Here is a 24,916-nt window from a genome sequence, read left to right on the forward strand (position 1 = left end):
AAGCATTCTCCCCACGTAACCCTAAATCTGCCGAAGAAACTCAAAAAACATATAACTTAAAAAAATAAACTTTTTAAATAACTAGTTTCTCAACTAGATGATAGACCCTAAATAATCCAGGGAAAATAGAGAGGAGCCTTGAACCTTGTATTCCACTTTTCTAATAAAATATGTCACTGGTGGTCTAGTATAAATTTGTAGGCCCCCTTACCCAATTCTTCCAAAATCCCATTTGTCTCTTAGTTTTAAAAACTTTTCCCATCTGCAGGAACTGGTTGGCATGAACATTTTGTTTCCTACAAATGTCCCTTGCAGATACCTCTTTCCCAAAAACTCATCTTCTTCATGCCTTCCTTATTTATAAGCATTGCTTATTACTCAACTCGATTTCCATTCTGGTTACCTCTGTTTCGTCTTGCTTCAGAGGATATTAACAATTGCCAGTCCTGAATGCTGGTAAATAGTCAGTCATCTTCTCCCTTCTCTTGGACATTTGTGAAAATTCGTTCAAGTGCTACACATGCGTACTTACTCTTAAAACAAATCTACCATTGCCATTTCTCATTATGGCAGTTCCATGCCTATACAAAATCTAAAGTGTAGTGTGGTTATGTGCACACTTACATACACAGTAACACACAGTCATCCTCGTACCTATATGATGAAATTATTAATGCTTGACAGTGTTAAATACCCTAATTTATAACAGTTGACTAGGAAGCTTAGCCATTGTAATACAGTAATTAAATCTTCTTTTTTGAGAACCCATTATTTAGAAAGTGCTGTTACAATTGAAAGTTTGTAATTGAAGATTTTATGCACAGTTGATAAATGATTAGTGACTCCATTGTCTGGCTTCTTAGATATTTTAGCTAGACTTTGTTTCATATTTCATAGTCATACTGCTGCTGAGAATTTAAGCATATAGTAAAACTTAAAGAGCCAGATTGTTTATGTTGAAAGTAAAGCTGTTTCTGAATTACTTTTAAATGTTTGGCTTGGCTTTTTCCTTTTTGGAGGAAAATAATACTGCATGTGTCAAAACTCTGGTTTATTTGATTATTTGCCAGGAGAATGATAATGCTACTGCTCTTACTACAGAGCTTTTGTCTTTTTCTTTGTCAGTTAAATTGTATTTTCAATAAATAGGACTTTAAAATATAGCCATATCTTAGAAAAATCACTTTGACAGTGTCCTTTTAAATTAATATAGTTAATGTAGCATACGTTGACAATTTTTCCAAAACCAACTCAAGAAGCAATTTACCACATTAGTGTTTATATTTGTTTTTGCTATTAAAATGCATATAGTTACTTAGTATTTCCCATTAAATGGTATTTTAAGATGTAAAATTTTCAATAAAAGATATGATTAGTCTTTCAGAAACTACGCTGGCTGGTATAAAAGGTTGAATGGTATAATATTTTGCTTAATACAGTAGCGTGAGCCCGGTATTTTTCTTTTATAGAATTTTGAATTTGGCAAAAACCAATGTAATAAAGTTTCCTATGTGTATTATCAGCTTAACTTGTTCTACCCATCATGTGCTCTGCTTAATTTTTCTCTTTAATCTATACCCTTATGACCTACTTGTAATTGACTTGCTATTATAAAACCAAGACCTAATAGAAACTTTAAAATTCTCTTGAAACAAATTACCATATTGGTCCGAATATAGAGCATATCTTTAAAAAACTTGAAGGTTAAGGAAAGTAATACGAAATTCGTAATATGAAATTCCCTTAGATGTAAAAGGCATTGGTTTAAAAGACCAGTGCTTAGAAATAGGAAAGAAGCATACTCGAAAATGTGAACTCTAAAAGAGGCTTAAGAACTGGGAGTTTTGGACAGCCCTTTTAAATACTTGGTAAAGGATGAGATTATCTAGATACATGTTAACAGCCCGATCTTGGATTGTTCTTCTGAGCATACACACATACATAGCTACACGTTCATGTGATTCTGCCATTCTCTTATGGTTTTGTAGAGTATAAAAGGAAAAAGAGACTAGAAGGTTAATAGTTTAATTTGGAATTATGTAAAAAAAAGTATGTAGTACAATAAGAGATGTGGTGTAAAATTAATTATATATCATCTAAGAGGAAAAAAAGGCTGAGCAGTCTTCACTTTGAGTAAGAGGCTAATGAGGACAGTAATAAAATCTTAGGAATGGAAGATCCTGAGGGTAAGTGAAAGCATGTTTTTGGTGTGATAACAGTAATGAGAGCTATTAATTTTCTAAAAGTTGAGTTTTTTCACATGTATTTTGTAATTTAGTCGTTGAAGAATAAGGAGAATGTGTAGTGTGAAAAGTACTGAGGAATAAGCTGCCATATATTTGACAACTGACTAATATTCGGGCCAATATGGACTTAAAGTACTATGGTTTGAACACAAGATAGAAGCCAAATTAAATGTGAATGGTAAGGGAAATGTATTAATATCCTATTTATCAATATAAACTTTACTTGGCATTGAGTCGAAGTCTAAGAAACTGGTTCTGGAGATTAGGACACTACCAAAATTGTTGGAATTTACTCTCAGCATATCATAAAGCAGACAGCTTAAATTCCAGGGTTTATAAATCATACCAGGGTATTAAAGCACAGTAATCATATGTCACTGGTAAATAATGTGTGAAATAATGAACATATGGCTGCTCTGTTAAGTATTTGGTTACTCTATTGGGGTGCATTTATACCCTTTTATGATTATTAAGGTAGTGTATGTATAGTTATCACAGTAATTATCCTCTCCATAATGTTTCTAGAAATAATTATTGTGATCACTTCTGTTATTTCCCAGCAAGAGTTGGGGATAGGTTTTATTCAGTTAACACTGTATGTAATTAGGGTTTTTTTTATTTCTTCTTCAGTTGGCAGTTCTGCAAGTAGTAGTGCCACAAGGAGAGAGTCTCTATCTACTAGCTCTGACTTGTACAAAAGATCTAGTAGCAGCCTAGCACCCATAGGGCAACCATTTTACAATAGTCTGGGATTTTCCTCCTCTCCAAGTCCAATAGGCATGCCTCTGCCAAGCCAAACTCCAGGACATTCACTTACGCCACCGCCATCACTTTCATCACATGGATCCTCATCCAGTTTGCATTTAGGTAAAAAAAAAAACCAAAACCCTTTTTATTTGTATGTATACATGTAAGTGTGTTTGTGTGTGTTTATAATATATGTAAAATATTTAATGTTGGATAAAACATGCCAAATTGCTTTTGCTTTTAGATATTAGCCTTTTGAAAAAGTTCTGTCATGAAAATTTAAAGCAAGGGTCTAATGTACTGTAAGGTAAAGACCCCTATTGTATCTTATGTTCCTTTTATGAAATACAGTAGTGTGTTTTCTTGTCTGTGCTTTTGATTTGTGTGTGTTTTAGATCATTTGAAAATTCAACTATACATGGTAGTGAAAGAGAAATTGCACTATCAAAAGTTTTTGCACACCAAAAAAAAACCTTAGTCACATAGTTATCTAACTTTACATAATTTAGTTTCGTACAATGGTTTTTGCTTTGGCCTTTGAATGCCTGATCATTTGACCAAATGATTATATCAGGGTATATGAATTTAGTGTGTTTGTGAGTTAGAGAATCCTAAGGGTTTGGTCCATATATTTCTCTTACTTTTAAATATGTTGTTTAAGGGGAAAAAATGGTTTAAGCTTGTTGTACCCTTGAAGTTGGAGCATTTAGAACTTTTGTTTATATCTGAATGTGAAAATTGCCCCCACTCTAAGATTATTGAATTAATAGTTACTTTTTTCCCTCTTTTTTGTTTATATCTGAATATGAAAATTGCCCACTCTAAGATTATTGAATTAATAGTTACTTTTTTCCCTCTTTTTTGTTTATATCTGAATATGAAAATTGCCCCCACTCTAAGATTATTGAATTAATAGTTACTTTTTTCCCTCTTTTTTCCCTCCAGAAATTACCCATGTAGTAAATAGTATATTTTGAAGGGTTTTTGGATATCGGAGGCTGTGTATGAATCCCTATTTCCGCAAAGAAAGCATTTCATTAAAATTAGATTTTGGATTTTTGTAATCCTAGTTACCTCAACTAAAACTAAAAGTGAGGGATTCTATTGCTGATTTTTACGTCATTGGAAATATTTAAATCAGCTTGCTATTTAAGAAGGAATGTTGCTATCGTAAGTAGATAAAAGTGGTTGTTTGATACCACCACCACCCCATCGTAAGGGTATATCTTTTTTTTCCTAAAGTTCATTATACAGTAAATGTTGATGTAACAAAGGTGTGTTTTGCAATAATATTCATTTGGAATTATGTCATTGCAAAGTGGACTGGATTCCTTTTTTAAAAGACTGGTCCTCGGCCCTAAGTTTTGGGCCTTTGCTCTCTTGAGGATATTTATTTGGTGGGGTCCTGTGCTCTGCTTTGCAGCACTATTTGTGTAAACTCATCAGTTTTTTTAATCTAACACCTTCCTTCATTTATCATCTTAGTGCAGAAGCTAATCAGTTCCTAATTATGTTATTTCTGTTCAGACCTACTTCTACCACCACCCCCACCCTCCCATAAGACATGCATTTGAAACTTTGAAATGGACATAAAAATTTGAAACATAACAAACCTAAAAATAGACCTTTCATAATAATTTTATGTTTTATTTGTTAAGATTATATTTGTCATGTCCTGTCATTCATAGGTAAGTTTCAGATCAGATTCTTGTCAACTGTTATTGCTTATGTTGTGCTTTAGAGCCTGTATAAATGACATTATTCTACATAGATTACTTAGAAATTGGATTATAAATTACTTTTTAGATGTCTCTATCATTAAACTATATATATATATATATATATATATATATATATGTATATATATCTATATATTTTAGACTGTAAAGAATTTAGCAATGTAGATGCTTAGGGAAGGAACTCTAGTCAATTATAAGGAATAATCATCACCTGAGCCAGCAGTTCTACATTATCCTGATGCTTTTGTACCCATAGTTAAACTCGTCAGTTTAGCTTCAGCTTGAAATCTGATATTTCACTATACCTAGTTGGAATTATCTGTAGATTATTTTCTTTTGTGATCTCTGGTTTCCTTTAGCTTTAGCTGTAATATAACTGACAATGTTGTTATCAAAAAATAGACCCCGCCCGGTTGAAAATAATTTAGTAAATTTCATCAGTTTGCTCTTTGCACAGTGTTCGTGGAGATAATTGATCTTTTTGCTTTCCTGTGATTCAGACATGATGGAAGACTTACATATTATCTCTAAAAAAAACAATTCTTTAAATTGTATATACTTGAAGTGGATTTCTTTATGAATCAAGTTATTAAGGTTTATGACATAAAATACTTGTGGAAATGAATTTGCATATCCATTTAAAAAATAATTTTACTAAGCTCACACATTAGTATCATTAGATAGAGATAAGTTGTCAGTTTCATTAGAATTGGTTGGAATTCGTTCCAGGTTATTTTCTTGTAAGATTTTAAGACGTGATCATTATAGTTATTAGTACGTCTTGATATCTGTATTGGATAAAACATTAACTTTTTTTTTTTTTTTAAACCGGTTCTCCCATTGCTCTTGCTAGTTATTTGAGTCACAGAAAAATAGCAACACTGTGTGCTTCTGGCTTTCCAAAAAAGATGTCCCTTTTTAAAAATTGTTATTTGATTAACATAAGTATTTTTAGCAGAATGACTAGTAGTCACTTTTTAATTAAGCATTTCAATTGACAAGTTCTGATTGTTCATTTTTTGTAAACTAAAATTTTTTGTTAGGATTTGCAATCTTCTTTTTTAATAAGTCAGAAACCTGAAAAAATAATTTTCTTGTATGAATTTTCTCAAAGATAGAGATTTCTTTTTTAAAAACAGTTATAATCACAATATGATTGTCATACCTGTTAAAATAATTTCTCATTCTCATGACCCTATTTTACTTAAATGTCATTTTATAGTTGTGTTGTTTGAATCAGGGTCCAAATAAGGTCTGTACATTGCATTTGTTTGATATGTCTTTTAATAGGGAACTCCTCCCCCCATTTTTTTTATTTTTCTTTTATTTTCATGTATTTGTTGAAACTTTGTCTTCTTGAATCTCCCATTTTTGACTTTAGTTATTGTTTCCACATGGTAGTACTTAACATGTTCCTCTATTCTCTATTTTCTGTAAAATGGAATTAAATCTAGAGGCTTGTGTTTGGTTTGTTATTTTCAGCAAGATGTGGTTCTGTATTTTCCGTTGCACCATATTAGGAGGCACATGTCTGCTTGTATCCATTGTAAGGTGGTCAGACTGATCATTGCCTGAATATCAGTCTCATATTCAGAGATTGCAAAATGGTGATGCTTTTAATTCTATCATTCTTTCTGCATTTATTACCTTTTTTATAAAAAAGAACTTTTCCTCATCAGTTGTGAGGTTACCCTGAAATATTCATATAGGAGTCAAGGTAATGCTTGATTTCTTTCCTTTATTTTCTAACTTTGAGAATGAGTTGATACCCTAGCAACTTCTAAAGGTGACTCATATTTATAAAATCATCATTGTTACCTGTAAATTGATGGATTTTTAGGACACTTGCTCTGTTTCAATCTGTTGCAGTCTGAGAGACATCAATTTGATACCTTTCTTTGGTCTTAAAATTTTACCATCTTTGGACATTTGGAGCCCTTTCAGAGGATTGGCTCCCATATTGACTTCCAACTCTTTAAAAGCAGCGCTTAAATTACTCAGGGTTGGAGAACCGAGGTGTGAAAAGAACAGGGAAAGAGAAGAAACTTTACAACTAATGGTTTTTTATCTTGAAATGCAAAGAGCAGTGTCATATTCTGGGCCTCAGGTTCAGCACTGAATAGTAAGTGAATTATTTTCTCATGTTATATTGATCTGTAGAGATGGAAGAAAAATCTTCTGCCTGTAGTTGTTTCTTGAATCATTCTGTCTGATAGAAGTCAGTATCTTGTTTTGAGATACTTTACTCCCCATGAAAGAACATTAAATAGTTCCAATATTATTTTATTCTTCTACCTGGAGGGAACTAACTAGTTCTTTCCTTCCTGTTCCTTTCCTTTTTCTTCTTTTAGTAAACTTTTAAAATGTTGTTGATTTCTGATTTATTCTGATCTTTATGCTCGTAGTAATTAGATTGATATGAAACTTCTTGTGTATAAAGCAGTATTCTGTATTTTCATTTAACTTAGACCATGACAAACCAACAGATTTTTCTCTTGTACCTTTTCATTTTTGAACCAGCTTTTTTTTTTCCTAAGAAAAGGGTACTAGAAAGTAATGCAAGCTTTGAAGTTAGTGAAATTAGTTTATTGAAAAGTGGCTATCGGTTCTGAAGAGTCATTAATGTCATGTATTCTGTAATCAAATGATACTTTAGTTTGCTACAAATTGGAAAATTTTATAACCTGTCTTCTAATCACAGCAAATTTTATATTAAGTATAGGCAGAATAATATTAATTTTTAGGATTATTTTTCCTGTTAAGTAGTAATTACATCTGTTAAAATTGCTAGCTTTTGGCAGATTGAGTCACTTGCTTCTCTTAGAAATGTTTAAGAATTAAAACAAGTATGATCAAATTGATTGTAAGGCTATGTCCAGTTTTTCTGAGTTTCATATATGGCCTTTAAAGCAGAAAACATAATTTTTTGAAACTTTCGTTGAAAGTACTATTCTTTAAGTAGTAAGCTCCATATAACCAACTAGCATTTGATAGTTTTCTAAAGCACCTTCATGTTCATTATTTCATTTCATCCTAATTGTTAACATAGACTAGCTGAGTGATAGGCCCATTAAAGATGAGAAAGTTTTAGGTCATATGAACCCAAGAGACTTGCCCAGACCAGTAAGTGACAGAACTGAGGCTAGATAGACACAGTTCTAATTCTTGGTACTATCCTTGCTTTTTCTGTTATGCTATTCTATAATGAACTGAACAGTTTTACAAAGTGTAAAATAATATTCCAATCAACCTTTCAGAAACTGTTTATCTCTCAGTGGCGTAGGTTATGTTTTTTTAAAGTTGTATATAAAATTACTAGACTTCCAAATCCCGTTCTCAATTTAGTTATTCTTGAGATTTATAGAAAAGTTCTTGTCTAGACATTTTTAAGGTCCAAATATATTGTCTACTCCATGAAATAAGAATGTATTAATCAAAAGGCAGGCGTCTCAGGGACTGGCTACAGTATAGCATATCCAGCCCTCAGCAGAATGTGATTTCCAGGTCTCATGGTGGTGTAGATTTAAGCATTGCTTCAAGCCTTTGTGTGTCTAAAAGTCATCGATGTGTTGATAAACATGAAATGTTAAGAAATTCTAAATTATTACTTGTATGGAGAAATTTATTTTATGTTTCATTTCTCTGCACAGATTTATTGATCTTAATTCTAATTTGGGGCCATAGTGATTAATTTTGCCCTTATGTTTTACTCATTATCTTTTAATACTATCTGTGATTTAGTGGTTCTAATATCTGAGAAAGTTTTCACCATTGATTTAGTTAAAATAATCTCAGGAGTAGAAATAATTCATAATTTGCATACAACTTTAGTTCACCCTTCCCTTTTAACTCATAAATTCTTGGATCACTTGTGTGTTCAGAGGAGCCTTTGACCTTGTCTCCCTTATCATTTCCCTGATGCATTTTTTTCTTCTTACCTACTTTCCTTCCATTAACATGAACTCTGCTTGCCATCAAATATTTTAAATTTTTGAGGAAAACTTACAGGATGAGAGATAGAAAATAGAAAAGTCTGATCTCTTTTTGTATATGTTTCAAAGCACTTTTTTCCCCCTTGATAACATATTTTGTAAATGGAAGTTTTTTCTTTAATTTTTCTGACGGTAATTTTGTATTATTATTTACTGTCATTTTCTCTTTTATTCATTGTATCTACTTTTCCTTCACATACATTTCAACTCTTCACTTAGTTGTTTTTCTACCTTTTTCTTCTTACTGAGATATCAGATGTCTTATATGCCTTAAAAATTATTTTAATCTACCAAGAACTCACCTAGAATTTACATCATTGCACTGTGTTTATGCACTGAGTAGTGTACATTAAATAAACACAGAATCAAAAAAAAATAGCTTTTAAAATATAAGCAAATGTGCTTCATGAGAGATCTGCAGCTTTAGCCAAATAACCATTAAAAATGAAAGCAGCACGTGTCTCATGGAACAGTGTTCAAAATTGACCTGTATCTTGTTGAGAATATTTTCAACATATGAGGCTGTGGTTTTGTAGTGTACCCAGGAATAAGTCCAGTGGAGGAAGGGCAAGATCTTTTGTACTGTGAACTATAAAACTGACAGAAGTTAAAGAAGACAAACAGGAGGACATATCTCGTTTGTGGGTTGAAAGACTAGGTATTATAAAGATACCAACTTTCTTCTAGTTGATGTATAAATTTAGCACAATCTCAATGAGAATTTTTTTAGATTCTTTTTAAAAATTGACAAGCCGAACAATGTAAGTAGGAAAATAGAGGCAAGTAATAGTCAAAGTACTCTTGAAGAACTTAGAGAGCTTAACAACTTTGCCACATATCAAAACTTATTATAAAGCTACAGTAATTAAAATTGTGGTATGGGCACAAGGATAGATAAATGGACTAGTGGAATAGAATAGAGCATCCAGAAGTAGACCTACTCTTTTAGTTATTTGATAAGTGGCCAAGGTACCACTCTGGTATGTTTGGAAAGGATGGTCTTTTTAGTAAGCTGGACTAGACCAATCGAATATCCAAATGGGAGAAATGAACTTTGACTCCTAGACCCCACACGCACACACAATTTTCATTCTTAAAGAAATTAAGTAACTTTAGTTATAGTCATAAAGTTAGTAAATTCTAAGATACCATGCCACTTTTCAAGGGATGTTTTTATTTCTGTCTAATAATCTATCAGTGAATATATATAAAGAATCTTTTCCTGTTCCCTACATCTAGATTTTTTGTGAACTTTTAATAAAATTGTGGTAAAATATAATTTAGCCTATTGTGAGTTGGTGAGAAAAGTTAATTCGAATGGCAATATATTGGCCTCTTCATGGCTTTTCACTTGCTAACAATTGACCTTTACTCCAAATTAAATACTTTTTACCTCAAGGGTCTTTTTAAATATTTTATTATTAATTTTTAAATTAAAACATAAGATAAGGATCTTCTTTAAGTGTTATTTTAAAATATTTTAAATAGAATAGTGATAACGTTACTATATATTTAGACCAGTCCCTATTTTAGGTTTATCCTTTCTGTGTAGTTTTATTGGCCTCCGTTTTAGAATTTTTGTGTCTGAATAGAATTTTTGCTTATATATTCATTCAGCAAATACTAAATACCTACATGCCAGGCTGTCTGCTGCTTGACAGGAGATACAGTGTGGGGAAAAAACCGCCTTCCTTACCCACCTTCAAGTTTGTAGTTTTGTGGTGAATACAGACAAGTAAACCAGCAGTTACAGTACATTGATTGTAATGCTATTGCCTTATTGCACTTTATTTAATAATTCCATTTTCTAAAAACATAGTGATTCTTTCCTTTAGAATTGTCATCTTTCCTTATTTTTTTTTGTATGAAATTGTCCACAGACTAGATTTCCTAAGAGTTGCTTCTGAGTTTATTGTCCCCACTAGATTAAAGCAAGAAAGCTCAGACCTTTCTCTACAACTTTAAGAGTGTTCAGCTCTCAACAGATGTTTTTGTAAATGAATTTGAGTGGCTTTGTTGCTTTATGTTTTGTTGATGAATCTGTTTTTGGACACTGACTACTTATTTTAAAAAATTATTTTATATCCTACATAGATTTCTACATTAAAGCTTATTTGACTGTTCCCAATTAGTGTGTTCTTGATCAGTGTGTTAGAATCATACTCTTTAGCTTATTTCACTTTGAAAAGTTCCGTGACAGTCAGTTGTGGAGTTTTTGTTTTTGCATGTGTGTGCTTTGTGGGGTCTTCTTTTCTTTGGGAGGGGGTTTTTCTGGATTAAATGCTGCTTTCACAGTACTTTCCCAGGTCAGCCCACTTTCCACCATCATAACCCCATCAAGAGAGAAGATACATGTGCTTATAACGTTTGTCTAGGATCAGAATTATGCTCAATAGTCATAATTTATGAAGCAATCCTTAAGATAGTACAGATCCTTAGTAGACATGATTTAAGAGAGAAATCCTAGCTCCTACAGTTTTCTTTCACTTCAATCAGGAAAGGCAGCTGGACATGAAATCTCAGAAGAAATATTCACAAGGAAATGCAGATATAGCCTGATTTATTGACTGTCACCAAAAGTATTAACCAAAGAAGGGGATTTAGGTCAACTGAGATGATTTGATATATGCAGGAAAATACCTTTGCCCATGTAAGGCAGCCAGTAAAGTTCAGCCCACTACTTACTCCTCTGGAAGGGGGTGGGAGTGGTAGTTTTAAAGTGTCCTCCTGTTCAGAGTAAGAAGTTAGTTTTCACTAAAGATAAAAAGATTCTGGCAGTTTTTGAAACAAAGCATAAACTAGCCTTTTAGATAGAATTAATGGAAATTGGCAAAGTGCAGTCAGTTATAGAAATGATTCATAGTAATAGTTGAGGACTGTAGTTCATCTGTTTAAATGCTCTTTGATGAATAAGGGAAGATCATTAAATATCTTTGCAGATGGTCTCCTTCCCTTTATAGTTTTAAAAAGGGCTAAAAGGTAAGATTACTAATTGCTTTTAGAAAAAAATTAAAGCAATAGAAATGGAAACAACAGATTTTTATTCTGGTTTATAGTTTGCATCTAATATTTGTTTACATATTGTCATAAAATGGACAAATTCAAGGTAGCACAGCACACTTGACATGTTTTTGCTTTTTATATTAGAATATTAAAATCACGTGCAAGATTATACTTTTAATTAGAATCATGTTGGTTTTTGAACTCATTTTCCCCAATAAAATTTTTGTGTCTTTATAAGGCAAATATGTAGTTAACAACAGGTAATTTTTATGTGATTTACTCCCCCATGTAACCCCATGTATCCTAGAATTAAGAATACATATGGCATTAAATGCTCTTCATGAAGTATAACAGTATAACTGAAAGCTTTAAGTGAATTATTCAGACATAATAGTAAAATCTCTGTCTAATTATTAGCTATGCATTCTCAAATAAGGTTTTTAGCTTCTCTAAGCCTATAGTGGCATAAGTAAAATGAAAATAATATCTTTGTCTCATAGAGTTAAGAGGATAACATATGTATTAGTTTTCTGCGGCTGCTGTAATAAATTATTACAAGTAGATGGTTTAAAACAAATTTATTGGCTCACAGTTCTGAAGGCTAGAAGTCAAAACTAGGTGTCAGCCAGGGCCATGCTCCCTTTGAAGGCTGTAGAGGGCAGTCCTGGCCTTTGTCAGCTGGTAGACGCATTGTGCTCCAGGCGCCGCCTCCACTATTACATGGCATCCTTCCTATGTGTCTCTGTCCTGATTTTTCTCCTCTTAAAGGATACCCATTGGATAAGAGCCCAGCCTGATCCAGTGCGACCTCGATTTAACTTGATTACATCTGCAAAGACCCTATATCCAAATTTACAGGGACCAAGAGTTAAAACTTGTACATATCTTTTGTGGAAACACAGTTCAACCCAGTATACTCTTCCCTCTGGTCTCCCAAAATTCATGTTTGGCCCACATGCAAAATACATTCACCCCATCCCAGCATCCCCCCAACAGTCTTAACCCATTCTGGCATCAACTCAAAGCCTCACATCTCTTTTGAAATTAGTCTCATTCGAGACTCTGTATATGGTTTGTCCTGGGTCAAAATTTTTCTCCATGTGCAGTTGTAGGACAGCCGTAAGATAGACATTCTCATTCCAAAAGGGAGAAATTGGAAAGAATCAAGGAATTAACAGTCCCAAGCAAATCTGAAACCCAGCGGGGAAGTTTTGTTTGGTTTCAAGCCTGAGAGTAATCATCTGTGCCTAGATAGATACTCTGTCCTCTGGATCTGCTGGGGCAGCAGCCCCACCCTCTGGCCTCTGCATGTGTGGCTCTACCCTCGGAGTCATACCTTTTCATTTTGTCCCATCTCCGTCCCTTTCAGTCTAGGCTGGCAGTGTTTCTGTTGATATGAAATTGTCAAAAACATCGTTGGCCTTCCATTAATGTCAGGGGTGTCCAGCCACTTTCACTGGCTCTGTTTTCTCAGCACTCTCTGGATAAAGCCCAGACTTTTTCAAATCTTCAAGTGCTGGTTTCCTTTTGCTAAACAGTTCTCTCTCCAAATTCTTTTCTCTCTTATTTTACCATAAGCAACTAGGAGAAACCGGGCCATACTTTGAACACTTTGCTTGAAATTTCCTCGGCCGAATATCCAAATTTATCCCGTACAAGTTCTGCTTTCCACCCAGCATAACACATTGCAGCCAAGTGTTCATCACTTCATAGCAAGGATTGCCTTTCCTCCAGTTTGCAATAACATGTTTCTTATTTCCTTCTGAGACCTCACTTGGGGTATCTTTAGCATCCATATTTCTATCAATGTTGTTCATGACGGTCTATGTATTCTCTAAGACCATAGAAGCTTTCTTTATCATGCTTCTCATATCTCTCTCAGCCCTCACCAGAACTACTTTTACTATCTATGTTTCTACCAAATATCTCTTTCAAGGCAATCTAGGAGTTTTCTATTATGCATCTCAGAATTCTTCTAACCTCTACCCATTTTACCTAGTTTCAAGTCACTTCCACATTTTTAGGTGTTTGTTATATTAACTCTCCCCTCTCAGCAGCAAAATTTGTATTAGTTTCCTAGGACTGCTGTGGCATATTACCACAGCTGGATGGTTTAAAACAAAAGCCAGACTTTCAGGGGGAGACAGTTCAGCACAGTATAGCATTTTATGCAGAGTTTGCTTTTCATTGTCCAAAGAATGCTCAATAAATGGTAGTTGCCTTTTAAAAACGCTTATTGTGTGCAGGAGGGCACCAACACCATATTAATGTGCAGGTATTAGGTTGACTCAGGCTTTCAGATAGTTGCTTTTTTGTTTCTTAACAGAAGAATACATTTTATGGATCTTCAGGGTCTATCTTTTAGTATCAGCTCTGAGTATTGGGTCATTAAATGGACTTTGTAAAGTAGATAAACTGGTTATGTTGAAGACATAAAATCTATTTAAAATGAAGTGAAAGAACTCAAGACAGTGATCTGACCAGCATTGTCCTTTGAAAAATTATAGCTTTTAATATAAGAAATGCGAAATCAATATCCCAAAGCGATTCATGGGCACAGTGAGAAGTCAGATTATTCAAAGCTGTTAAGTGTCTGTCCTGAATGTTCCATATACTTCTTTTGAAAACTGATCAGAGAAAAAAATACTAAAAAGTACCACATGGATCTGTTTATGGGCTAGAAGTAACTAAAGTTAATGCCATAAAAAACTTTCCTTGTTTTAGACTTTTTTGACTCTCTTCCATTCTGTATCATTCTTTGCCTACTCCAACTAACTAGTCATCTTCCATTATCATATTACATTTCTTGACCTTTCCAGAGCCTTGCCTTCTGGAGTGGACTCTGCCTAGTAGCCTATATGTAGTTGTGCTCTTTTCAAGACCCCAGATCTACTTGGATTACGATATTTATTTGAATTTAGTAGTTGACAGCCTGCTATAAAATGAAACCTTAAATTATCTCGATTTTAATTCATAAGCCTCTAAACCAAATTAGTGCACACACTCACAAAAAAAACCCTTCAGATTTTACTTTTTAATAAAAACACATTGAAGTTAAGTCAGTAGGTCTTGAATAAGATCCAGTAATCTTGTATTTTTAAAGGAATACACAGATCTGATAGACATGTTGATGAGCTACCATTCTATATCCTAGGGTGGTGGAGAATAATGAAAATAAAAACTAGCCAGGTTTCTTTATTTTGTGGTTGTTTCAGTTGTTACAATGTTTTTCTACCCCGTGTTTTTCCCAGTATTTTTAAGTCTTTTTGATTTCTGATATTTAGTAAAGAAAGATTCTAAAACAATAGCCTTCTCAAGAAAATTAATGAAAACTTATAAAATCATATTATTTCTACTAGGATAATTGTAACCTGTCTGCCTTCCTTCAGTTTTGTGAATGAACCTATGTAAAAAGCATATAAATAACAGCAGTCTATTATAGTGTGATCATCTCTGGCCTAAGATTCCTGACTGACTAGCTAGCTGCATGTCACATCACTTTTGGACCATAGTGACTTCACTGTGAAACTGTCGTATAGATCTTCATGTTCCATACACTCTTACTCAGATAGTGATTAAGAATGATAGGGGGATATCACTGATGTACAGAAAGGACTGTTATCCCTTTAGCACATTTGGTTCAGAACACATCTGCTTTTAGACTATCAATCCGTAGCAGTGGTATGAATATAGATTACCATTTGTATGTTAGTTTTTAACACATTGTGGAATAATTTCAGACTTATGGGAAAGTTGTAACACTAATAACAAAAAAATTCCAGCGTCCTTTTCACCCAGATACCCCAAATGTTATTTTGCCACATTTGCTTTACCATCTTCCCCACCCCTTCTCTTTCCTTCTCCCCTCACATATTTTTTCCTGATACTTTTGAAAGGAAGTTGCAGACATAATGCCCCTTAGTCATAAATACATCAGTGTATGTTTCCTGAAAATGAAGACATTCTTTTGTATAACCACTGTTTATCAAAGTCAGGAAATTAACGATAATATTATAATACTGTTATTAAATGACCTCAACATTTTTGAAGATTATAGGCCATTTGTTTTGTACAATGTCCCTCAATCCCCAAACAGGTTTCGGATGACATGTTTCCAGTGTTTAGACAATGAAATTTAAAATGCATAATGTGTATATTATAAATTGGGGTTTGAATGCTGCTTAATTTGTATGAAAAAGAAGTTATCCTGTCCTGAGTGTAATTTATTTAATTTTATAAATAAAAATACTAATTAGTCTTCAAGAACTGAAATTTCATGATTTTTTAAAACTCAAGGCAGTTGAACATTATTAGACATTTTAAGTTGTCAGAGTACATCAGGAGTTTGGTGTTAGGAGCTAATAGGATATAATTAAAGAATATCTAGACATGGGAGAAATTTCTGTTGGGTAATGATAGGACGACTTAGAAGGTACCAAATAAAATTGCCATGGTCATTTCCTGGGGTAAGTATGTATTTTGAATTTGGTGTTGAAAATCTTTAGTGCCTTAAGGGTAAAGAGGTAGAATTAGGCCTTAATGTTTGAGGTTCTGTAAGCAACAGTACAGAGCTAGTAATGAGTAAGAGGGGGGAAAGTGAACAATTAGGGGACTACTAGGACTACTAGTTAGGGTACTGTTAGCAGAAGGAGATTTGGAATAGTGACACGAAAACTCGGCAGAAGAATTTAGAGAATGTATTCCAGCAGGATTTTAGTGTAAAGTGACACCATCAAAGTGGCTTTTGAGAAAATGTTTAAAAACAGATTACACATTGAGAAAATGTGTAAAAACAGATTCACATAAAAAATGGCGGTGAAAACCATTAAGAAAAAATGAAATCCTACCATTCGCAATGACATGGATGGACCTAGAAATTATTATGCTGAGTGAAACAAGTCAGAGAAAGATAAATACCATATGATTTCACTTACATGCAGAATCTAAGGAACAAAAAGAACAAACTAATCAAAAGCAGACTCGCAAATATAGAGGACAGTCTGGTGATGGCCAGAGCGGGGGGGCGGGGGGGTGGTTGAGAGAAAGGGGTGAAGGATTAAAGAAGTACAAATCACTAGTTGATAGATGATCACTGGAATGGGGCGCGGCACAGGGAATGCAGTCAGCATTAATGTAATGGCTGGGTGGAGAGCCAGAGGAGAGAAAGCAACCAGGGGGATTATTTCATAAACTATATAAATGTCTAACCAATATACTGTATTCTTGAAACTAATCATAAAATATCTTTTAAAAAAAAACATTGCAGTGATAAGCAAAGCACCTGTATCCTATAAAAAGGTTGAAAAATTAGACTCAAATCAGCTAGTGCTCAGTTGTTGTAAATAGTTAGTAGAGCTACATAAATAAAAAACGAGATTAAAGGGTTAATAGTGAGAAAATCGAGACAATATTGAAACACGGAATTTTTTCACTTTTTAGATATTTCATACATGAGGACTTGGTTATCTAAAACTGGACCAAACATGAGAATTGGATGTTTTAGTGATTTTGGTATATAAAATGGCTTGCTGAATTACACTGAAGGAACAATTATTACAGGACTAGCCCTTAGGCAGTTGCATAAAATATTCACGAGTATTTATTGTATACTTACAGTCAGACATTGTGTTAGGTACAAAGTTCCTACTATGTAGGTGAATGTAATTTTATGTCACTTATATTGGAAAGGGGGCTGAGAATTCAAATAATATGTATGATAAATGGTGGATGATTGGAAATTCAGTGAAGAAAAATTAGGGCAGTGGGGACTGAAAGTAACATAGGAACGTTCTAACCAGTTCACTCTCCAGGATTATAATACTTTTACTGCTCTGAGTCCTTATAATTCTTTTTGGCCTTTAACACTTCTGTATAACTTCGCACTGACAGTGTGTCCTTGACATCATGTATACTGTGGCCTGGCTTGTATATATCGCACTGCTCTGTATAGAGATGGTGTACAGTAGCATAAAGATGATAGTGGATTTTGTTTATCTGAACTACTCAATCTTCATTTTGCAATTTTCTATACAATTTCTTTTTTAAAAGGACACTGTCAAGTATTTTAAAGTAGTTATTTATAGTGAGAACAATTTCCACTTGTAGTTATTTTTGTTTGGAATGGGATATAAGTTAAAGAGGATTTTTATTAATTTGTCTTAGATGATCAGTATTAAAGCTCTAGGACTAATAAATGCTATTTGTTACTATTTTTTATCTGTAAAATAATAGTATTTCATGGAGAGTATTTTTTAAATAAAACATTTTAAAAGTAGTTTGTATTATCTAATATTGTGGGTTTTTTAACTTCAAAAAATAATCAGTGTGTTAACTAAGAAATGATTCTTTTATACATAGACATGTATACAACTTAATGAATTTTTTATATATTCCAAAAAAAGTACAGATTTAGCCCCAGTGTTCCATTAACACTGCGAGTAAATATTAGTCAAACTGTATTTCAGTGGCTTAAAATATGAGTTTGCTACCTATTTGTAACTTGCTTGTTAATGTAACTGAAAGTTTTGTTGGTGATTTCAGTATTCTGGTATTGATACTACTATGCTTGGCATTAGTTATAATTATGTTGTAAACTAAGCTTCCAACACTAAATACAGGTTTTGTGTATGATATTAGATATTATAATTATGTTGTAAATTAAACTGCTGAGAACAAATACAGTTTTATTTTTCTCATTTTTTTCTAGTCTCTTTTTTCTCCCATATCCTGTAGCCACACACATTAAGTAAATGTGTGAGATTTTTCCCTCCAATTTTAATTTCTTGTCATAACTTATAGGAAGTAATGGGTGAATATTTATTTCTTTGTTGATTGAATTTTTAGCTTAAGTAACTTTTATTTTAGCAATGACTTAGTCAAAAATATTTGCTGACCACAACTGCTTTGTTGTAGGAGGACTGACAAATGGTAGTGGTCGATATATCTCTGCAGCACCTGGAGCAGAAGCAAAATATCGAAGTGCTTCAAGCACTTCCAGTCTATTTAGCTCCAGCAGCCAGCTCTTTCCTCCTTCTCGGCTTCGGTATAATAGGTCTGATATTATGCCTTCTGGCCGAAGTAGATTATTGGAAGATTTCAGAAACAACCGCTTTCCAAACCTGCAACTTAGAGACTTGATTGGACACATAGTTGAGTTCTCTCAAGACCAGCATGGTTCTAGGTAAGTGATTATGATTTTTGATACTTTCTGCTGCCTTTTTGTTTTGAAAATTGCTGCCTTGTAAGACCCTAAATTTTTTTTTTAATCATTTGATCTGCATAAAAGTTGGAAGTTAAAAAATAAACACCCAATCCGGCTTGTGTTTTTTTTCTTTCATATTAGGATAAATTATTAAAATACAGATTTAAATTTAAGATTTTCTAGTTTTCTGTGATGAGAATTTTTATAATGAAAATATAGCAGTGCTTTTTTATTGGATTATGTTTTTTACACTGGCTCAGAATACATTTAACTTTAATTTTTCCTTTGAAAATACTCCAGATTACATTTGTGGACTTTAAGCATCCCTACTTGTCTTTTTAAAAAAAAAAATAAAAGTTTAAATGCTTTTGTGTTGCTTTATAGATTTATATTCAATATAACTTAGCTTAAATTAAAACATTCACTTTTGTTGTAGAAAATTTTGATGCCTCTGTACATTTAATACTGAACATGTACTGTAATGCTTGAGGCACGTTAATTCGTATTCTCAAGATACAGCACAGAAAGGAAAGTAGTAGTAAAATTCTTACACATTTATCAAATTTGAGATGTTTCTTCTTTTTATAGTTTAACGGTAAACCTGAAATTTTAAAAAATAGTTTTCGATTAGATAGTTGCATACAAATTTTATCTCCTAGCAATGAACCTCGCATCACAGGGGCTAGCTTATTAGGTATTCAGTTGTACTTGATGAATTTTATTTATTAATATTTCTTTTATTATGTTCTAAGAAGATTTAGTAATATTGTATGTATATTATGAAAGATACATGAATAATCAGTAAACTGTTTTTAATTTTTTTCATTGATGATAATTCAACCAGAACTGATTTAAGAGGATTAAACATCTTTTTGTTCTCAGTCTAACTAGGAGTTATTTTAAGTTAAGATGTTAAAAAAAAGAAATGCTTCATGCCTTTTGTTCTTTTTGTTTTACATTGGCTGTCCATAGTATAAAATGTGTTAGTACTGTTTCTGGAAATAGTTTTATTCATGTGTGTATATATGGAATTGGAGGTGTGCAGGACTCAAATCAGATACAGATTTTGCAGGAGCTGCTTTCCAATGTACTGTTTGTGGCATTTAAACATTTTTCCACGTAGATTCATACAACAAAAGCTAGAGAGAGCTACTCCAGCTGAGCGACAGATGGTATTTAATGAAATTCTACAAGCAGCATATCAATTAATGACAGATGTTTTTGGCAACTATGTTATACAGAAGTTTTTTGAGGTAAGCACCCATACATGTTTGTTTATCCAACCACATGAAAATATGTGAGCTCGAGAGAAAATATTTGCAAATCATTTATCTGATAAAGATTTCATATCCACAATATTTAAAGATCAATTGAAACTCGACAGAAGACAACAAAAGTAGACAAAGGGCTTGAATAGACATTTTTCCATAGAAGACATACGAATGGCCAATAAGCACATGAAAAGAAGCTCAACATCCTTAGTTTTTAGGGAAACGCAAATCAAAACCACAATGAGGTTCCACTTTACATCTACTAGGATGACTTTAATCAAAAATGGAAAATTACAAATGTTGGTAGAAATGTGAAGAAATTGGAACACTCATACATTGTTGGTGGGAGTATAAAATGGTGCAGCCACTGTGGAGAATAGTTTAGCAGTTTCTCAAAAAACTAAATGTAAAATTGCCATATAATCCAGTAATTCCGCTCCTAGGTATATACCCAAAAGAATTGAAAACAAGGACTCAAACAACAAGAGTTTATTTCAGCCTTATGCAGAATAGCCAGAAGAAAACAACCTAGATGTCCAGTAGATGAATGAATAAACAAAATGTGGTCTGTACATTCAGTAGAATATTATTCAGCCACAAAAAAGAAAGAAGTTCTCATACATGCTGCAACATGCATGAAGCTTAAGTGAACTAAGCCTGATACAAAAGGACAAATATCAGTCTCCACTTACACGAAATACCAGAATAGGCAAATTCATGGAGACAAAGTAGGTTAGGGTTTACCAGGGACTGAGGAGTTACTGCTTAATGGTCCTTTAGGGCAATGGAAAAGATTCAGAAGCAGATTTTGTTTGATGGTTGCACAGTAATGTGAATATAATTAATGCCACTGAGTTTTATACATTTAGAAATGGTCGAAATGACATATTTTATGGTATATTATCACAAAATGTTTTTAAAATGTAGTTGACATACAATGTTAGTTTCAGACATACAGCAGTGATTTGATGTTTATATAGCTTATGAGTCACAAAAATATTTTTAAAATATGTGGACCTACTTTAAATAGGAAGCTTAATATTAACCATGATTAATGTCTGAAAATATAAAGCATTGAGTTAAGTTTTAGGTGAAGCAATGAATAATATTATAGTCTCTATTTAGATTAGTTAGGTGTCATTAATTTTATAATTTACCTGATTTTTAGTTTGTAATTAAACATCTGTATTGTACCTTGTTATGTCAAAATATAGTTGAGAATTATCTAGTCTGAAGGAATGGCTAAGAAGTTTATTATATTAAAGATGAGAGGTTTTTTTTGCTTCTTTGAATTGAAGAGTAAGGATGTTTCTGTTAAAAGAATAATAGTTAATATGTTAGTCACAACGAAATTTTTGGTAGTATGACTTAATTCCCAATAAAGTAATAACAGTTAACATTTTAAGCATCTCTGGCTTTATCTTAATTAGCTTTTACCTAAATGCCTTCTCCCTGCATAAATACCTAATGTGATATTTTAAAAATGTATTCAATAGGCTGCAAACAGTGGGTTATTCAATTTAGCAAAATAACATTATGGTCACTTTCTATTAATATTATTTTTCTTCTCTGTCAGTTCGGGAGTTTGGATCAAAAATTAGCCCTGGCTACCCGTATTCGTGGTCATGTTCTACCATTAGCCTTGCAGATGTATGGCTGCCGTGTTATTCAGAAAGCATTAGAGTCTATTTCATCTGACCAGCAGGTAATTGTAAGTTAAGACAAAATTTTTGTATTTTATTTAATTTTTAAATTACTTTATTCTTATATCTTATAATAAGCTTGAAGTAAATATTAAATGTTTCCACAGTTAGATTTTTAAAAAATCTAAAAGATTTTTTTTTAATCAGTCTCAAAAGGTAAATTATTAATTAAAAGTTATGCAACAGATCTTCATCCTCTGTTCATTCTCTGTAACATCTTTTCATCTCTGAATGAAGATATTTGAGTACCGACTATGTGGCAAGCAGAATGCTAGACAATGTTTTTGCTCTTGCTTATTTCATTTTCTATCGTATCAGGAATACATTTTACTATTAGCAGTGTTTATTTGGATTATACTTATACTTTTATTATAAGAATGAAATTTTAAAGATCAGTTACATTTCTGTATGCCAGTTAAAAATATATATATATATATAAAGTTTTTAAAAATCTCACTCAACAGGAAAAGTAACCTAAGAATCCTCTTAATGAGATTTACAGTTTGAGAGAGAGAGAAAAGTCTAAATATTTTAAGTTAAAACAGAATTAATGCAATTCAAATCACATACTCATGGGAATTTTTCCTGTAATTGGTCAAAATAATTTTAAAAATTATTTGAGGTAGACAAGAATATTAAGGCGAGTAGTCCTGGGATGAGGATAAATGCTGATCTGAATTTTTTAAATAAATTGAAGTAGCACTCATGTGAAATTAAACTCTTAAAAAGAAATTTATAACCCAAGATACAGTTTTCTATATAATTGGTTTAAGTATTATAATGAAAATAATAAGGAAGTAATTACTTCTTAAAAGGTAGTCTTAATAAGTTTGGAAAGCAATGAGCTTTGACTCCAAACCACATACATACAATAAAGTAAATTGCAAAGTTAAAAACAGTAATATATAGATGGATGGATGTGTGCATGTATGCATTAATCAAAGCATTGAAAATCTGAGAAAATAGCATTTCTATAGAGGAAATCCTGAGTTTTAGAGTAATTGAAAATATATTACAATCGAGAAATAACAAAATAGATAATGTAGAATCTTAGAACTTCTCTGCTGTAAGCCTCAAATTTACATAGATACTTTAAAGATATTTTTAATGTCTTTAATTGAAAATATAAAGCACTGGGAGTGAGACTTAGATGAACCAGTTAATGAATAATGATATTATACTCTTTGTATGGATTCTTGAGTACATTTTTATTTTCTAATTTGGTTGATAATTATAAACATCTATTATATCTTGACTTAACAGGATTTTTCCACAATTATGTCAGAATATAGTTGAGAGTTCTTTGGGTAGAGATTTTAAATGTGAATACCTTTACAGCATTGTATACTCCTTTCTTCATAATACTATTTCCTGTCGCACTGATAAGGCAAGGCACACAGATTATTGTGTGACGACCTATATTTATCCCAAAGGATTAAGGCTTTAACAAATTCTTAGAAATTTGTGAGAAAAAAATATTAAGAGCATTAGTAAAAAAAATTAATTTGTAAATAAACTTTAAATAGGTTTAGCCTTATTAGTAATCAAAGAAATATAAATGGAGAGGGGTCGTTTTTGCCTATTAAATAAACAAATCTAAAATCTCCTGAAAATCTGTTCCTGAAAGGTATCAGATGATAAATAAAAGCTATATGAAACAAATTATTTATTATAAGATCATTTAAAAAGAAGAAAAATGTTCAATAATTTCTTCCTATAATTGAGAAAATATGTGAAAATATCATATCCTGTAATTGCACAACTCTTTACCCTTTTTCATGCACTTGATAGACTCATCAGTCATTAAAAATAATTATTTGAGGGGAGTGGGTGCTAAGTAGAGAAAAAGTTCTGAATGAGTTATATTAGTTGTCAGCTGAGAAAGATGAGCAGAAGATATACACAGTGAAAATAGTAGTTTAAATATGGCAAATTTATCACTAGATTATATTCCAGCAAATATAATTTATATTAGATTGCAAAATGTTCTAGTAATTCTCATCTTCAGTGGCTTCTTAGTTAATTGTACTTTGGGGGCAGATTTGAAACTGATATATAAAAAATTGCAAACAAAATTTTGATTATACTTTTGTTCCTAGCTCAGTATTTTTAATCATGTTACATTAATGAGACAATTATTTAAATGTCATCTTCTCTTTTGCAGAGTGAAATGGTAAAGGAGCTGGATGGTCATGTACTCAAATGTGTCAAAGATCAGAATGGGAACCATGTTGTACAAAAGTGTATTGAATGTGTTCAACCACAGTCTCTACAGTTCATCATTGATGCTTTCAAAGCACAAGTAAGATTGTTTTTTGACTTCTAATCAGTTAGCAGAGCATTTTAGTAGAATTTGATTGTTAATACATTTTTTAATGTCCCAAAATAATACCCAGTATATTCATACGAAAATAGGCAAAATAGCGAATGTGCATTAATTTCTGCCTTTTTATAGAGTGAATCAATAGATAGCTTCATTTTTTTTCAACCTGAAAATTGTAGAAATATGAGTTTAATTATGTTACTTTAAGAAGTAAAGATAACTTCTATTAGAATTGTAAATTCTGGGGGAGGGAGGAAATAGATGGGGTAAAAGGGGTCAAATATGTGGTGACGAAGAAATTTAACTATGGGCGGTGAGCAGACAATGCAATATATATATTTATGCCTGACTGCTGAATTGTACACCCGAAACTTACTGGATTTCGTTAACCAATGTCACCATAATAAAAAATAAATAAATAGAAGTAATAAAGTTATTTAAAAAATAAATAAAAAGAATTGTGAACCTAACATTTTCCAAATTTCCAGGGAGAGTAGGGAGGAAGACTTAAGACTATAATAAGTTAAACAGTAATTATTAACTAATACATAGTAATTAATAGTTCTTAATGACAGTAAGTACAAATACCACCCCACACACAGTCCATTTCTTCTCATTATTGCATGCCCTCCATCTTCTCATAGATTCCTTTTAATCAAATATCTGTTGGCTCCTAAATTGAGCACCCCCA

At 32.4% G+C, this 24,916-nt stretch overlaps 1 protein-coding gene across 17 annotated transcripts in view; it reads left to right on the forward strand.

The window, feature by feature from the left end:
• PUM2 (pumilio RNA binding family member 2) overlaps nt 1-24,916 on the forward strand; it is a 78,778-nt gene that overhangs the window by 48,174 nt on the left and 5,688 nt on the right. For 7 of the 17 annotated variants that reach the window (XM_039887767.1, XM_039887768.1, XM_039887777.1 and 4 more), the window contains 5 exons: nt 2,877-3,113; nt 18,640-18,907; nt 20,052-20,181; nt 21,776-21,910; nt 24,067-24,204. In XM_039887767.1, the coding sequence (XP_039743701.1) occupies nt 2,877-3,113; nt 18,640-18,907; nt 20,052-20,181; nt 21,776-21,910; nt 24,067-24,204 (908 nt within the window). The remainder of the gene's footprint in view (nt 1-2,876; nt 3,114-18,639; nt 18,908-20,051; nt 20,182-21,775; nt 21,911-24,066; nt 24,205-24,916) is intronic. The other 10 variants (XM_039887770.1, XM_039887783.1, XM_039887769.1 and 7 more) reach the window with 3 other exon arrangements.

This window comes from Pteropus medius, unplaced genomic scaffold, assembly GCF_902729225.1.
Source record: "Pteropus medius unplaced genomic scaffold, Ma_sr-lr_union100, whole genome shotgun sequence".
NCBI lineage: Eukaryota > Metazoa > Chordata > Mammalia > Chiroptera > Pteropodidae > Pteropus > Pteropus medius.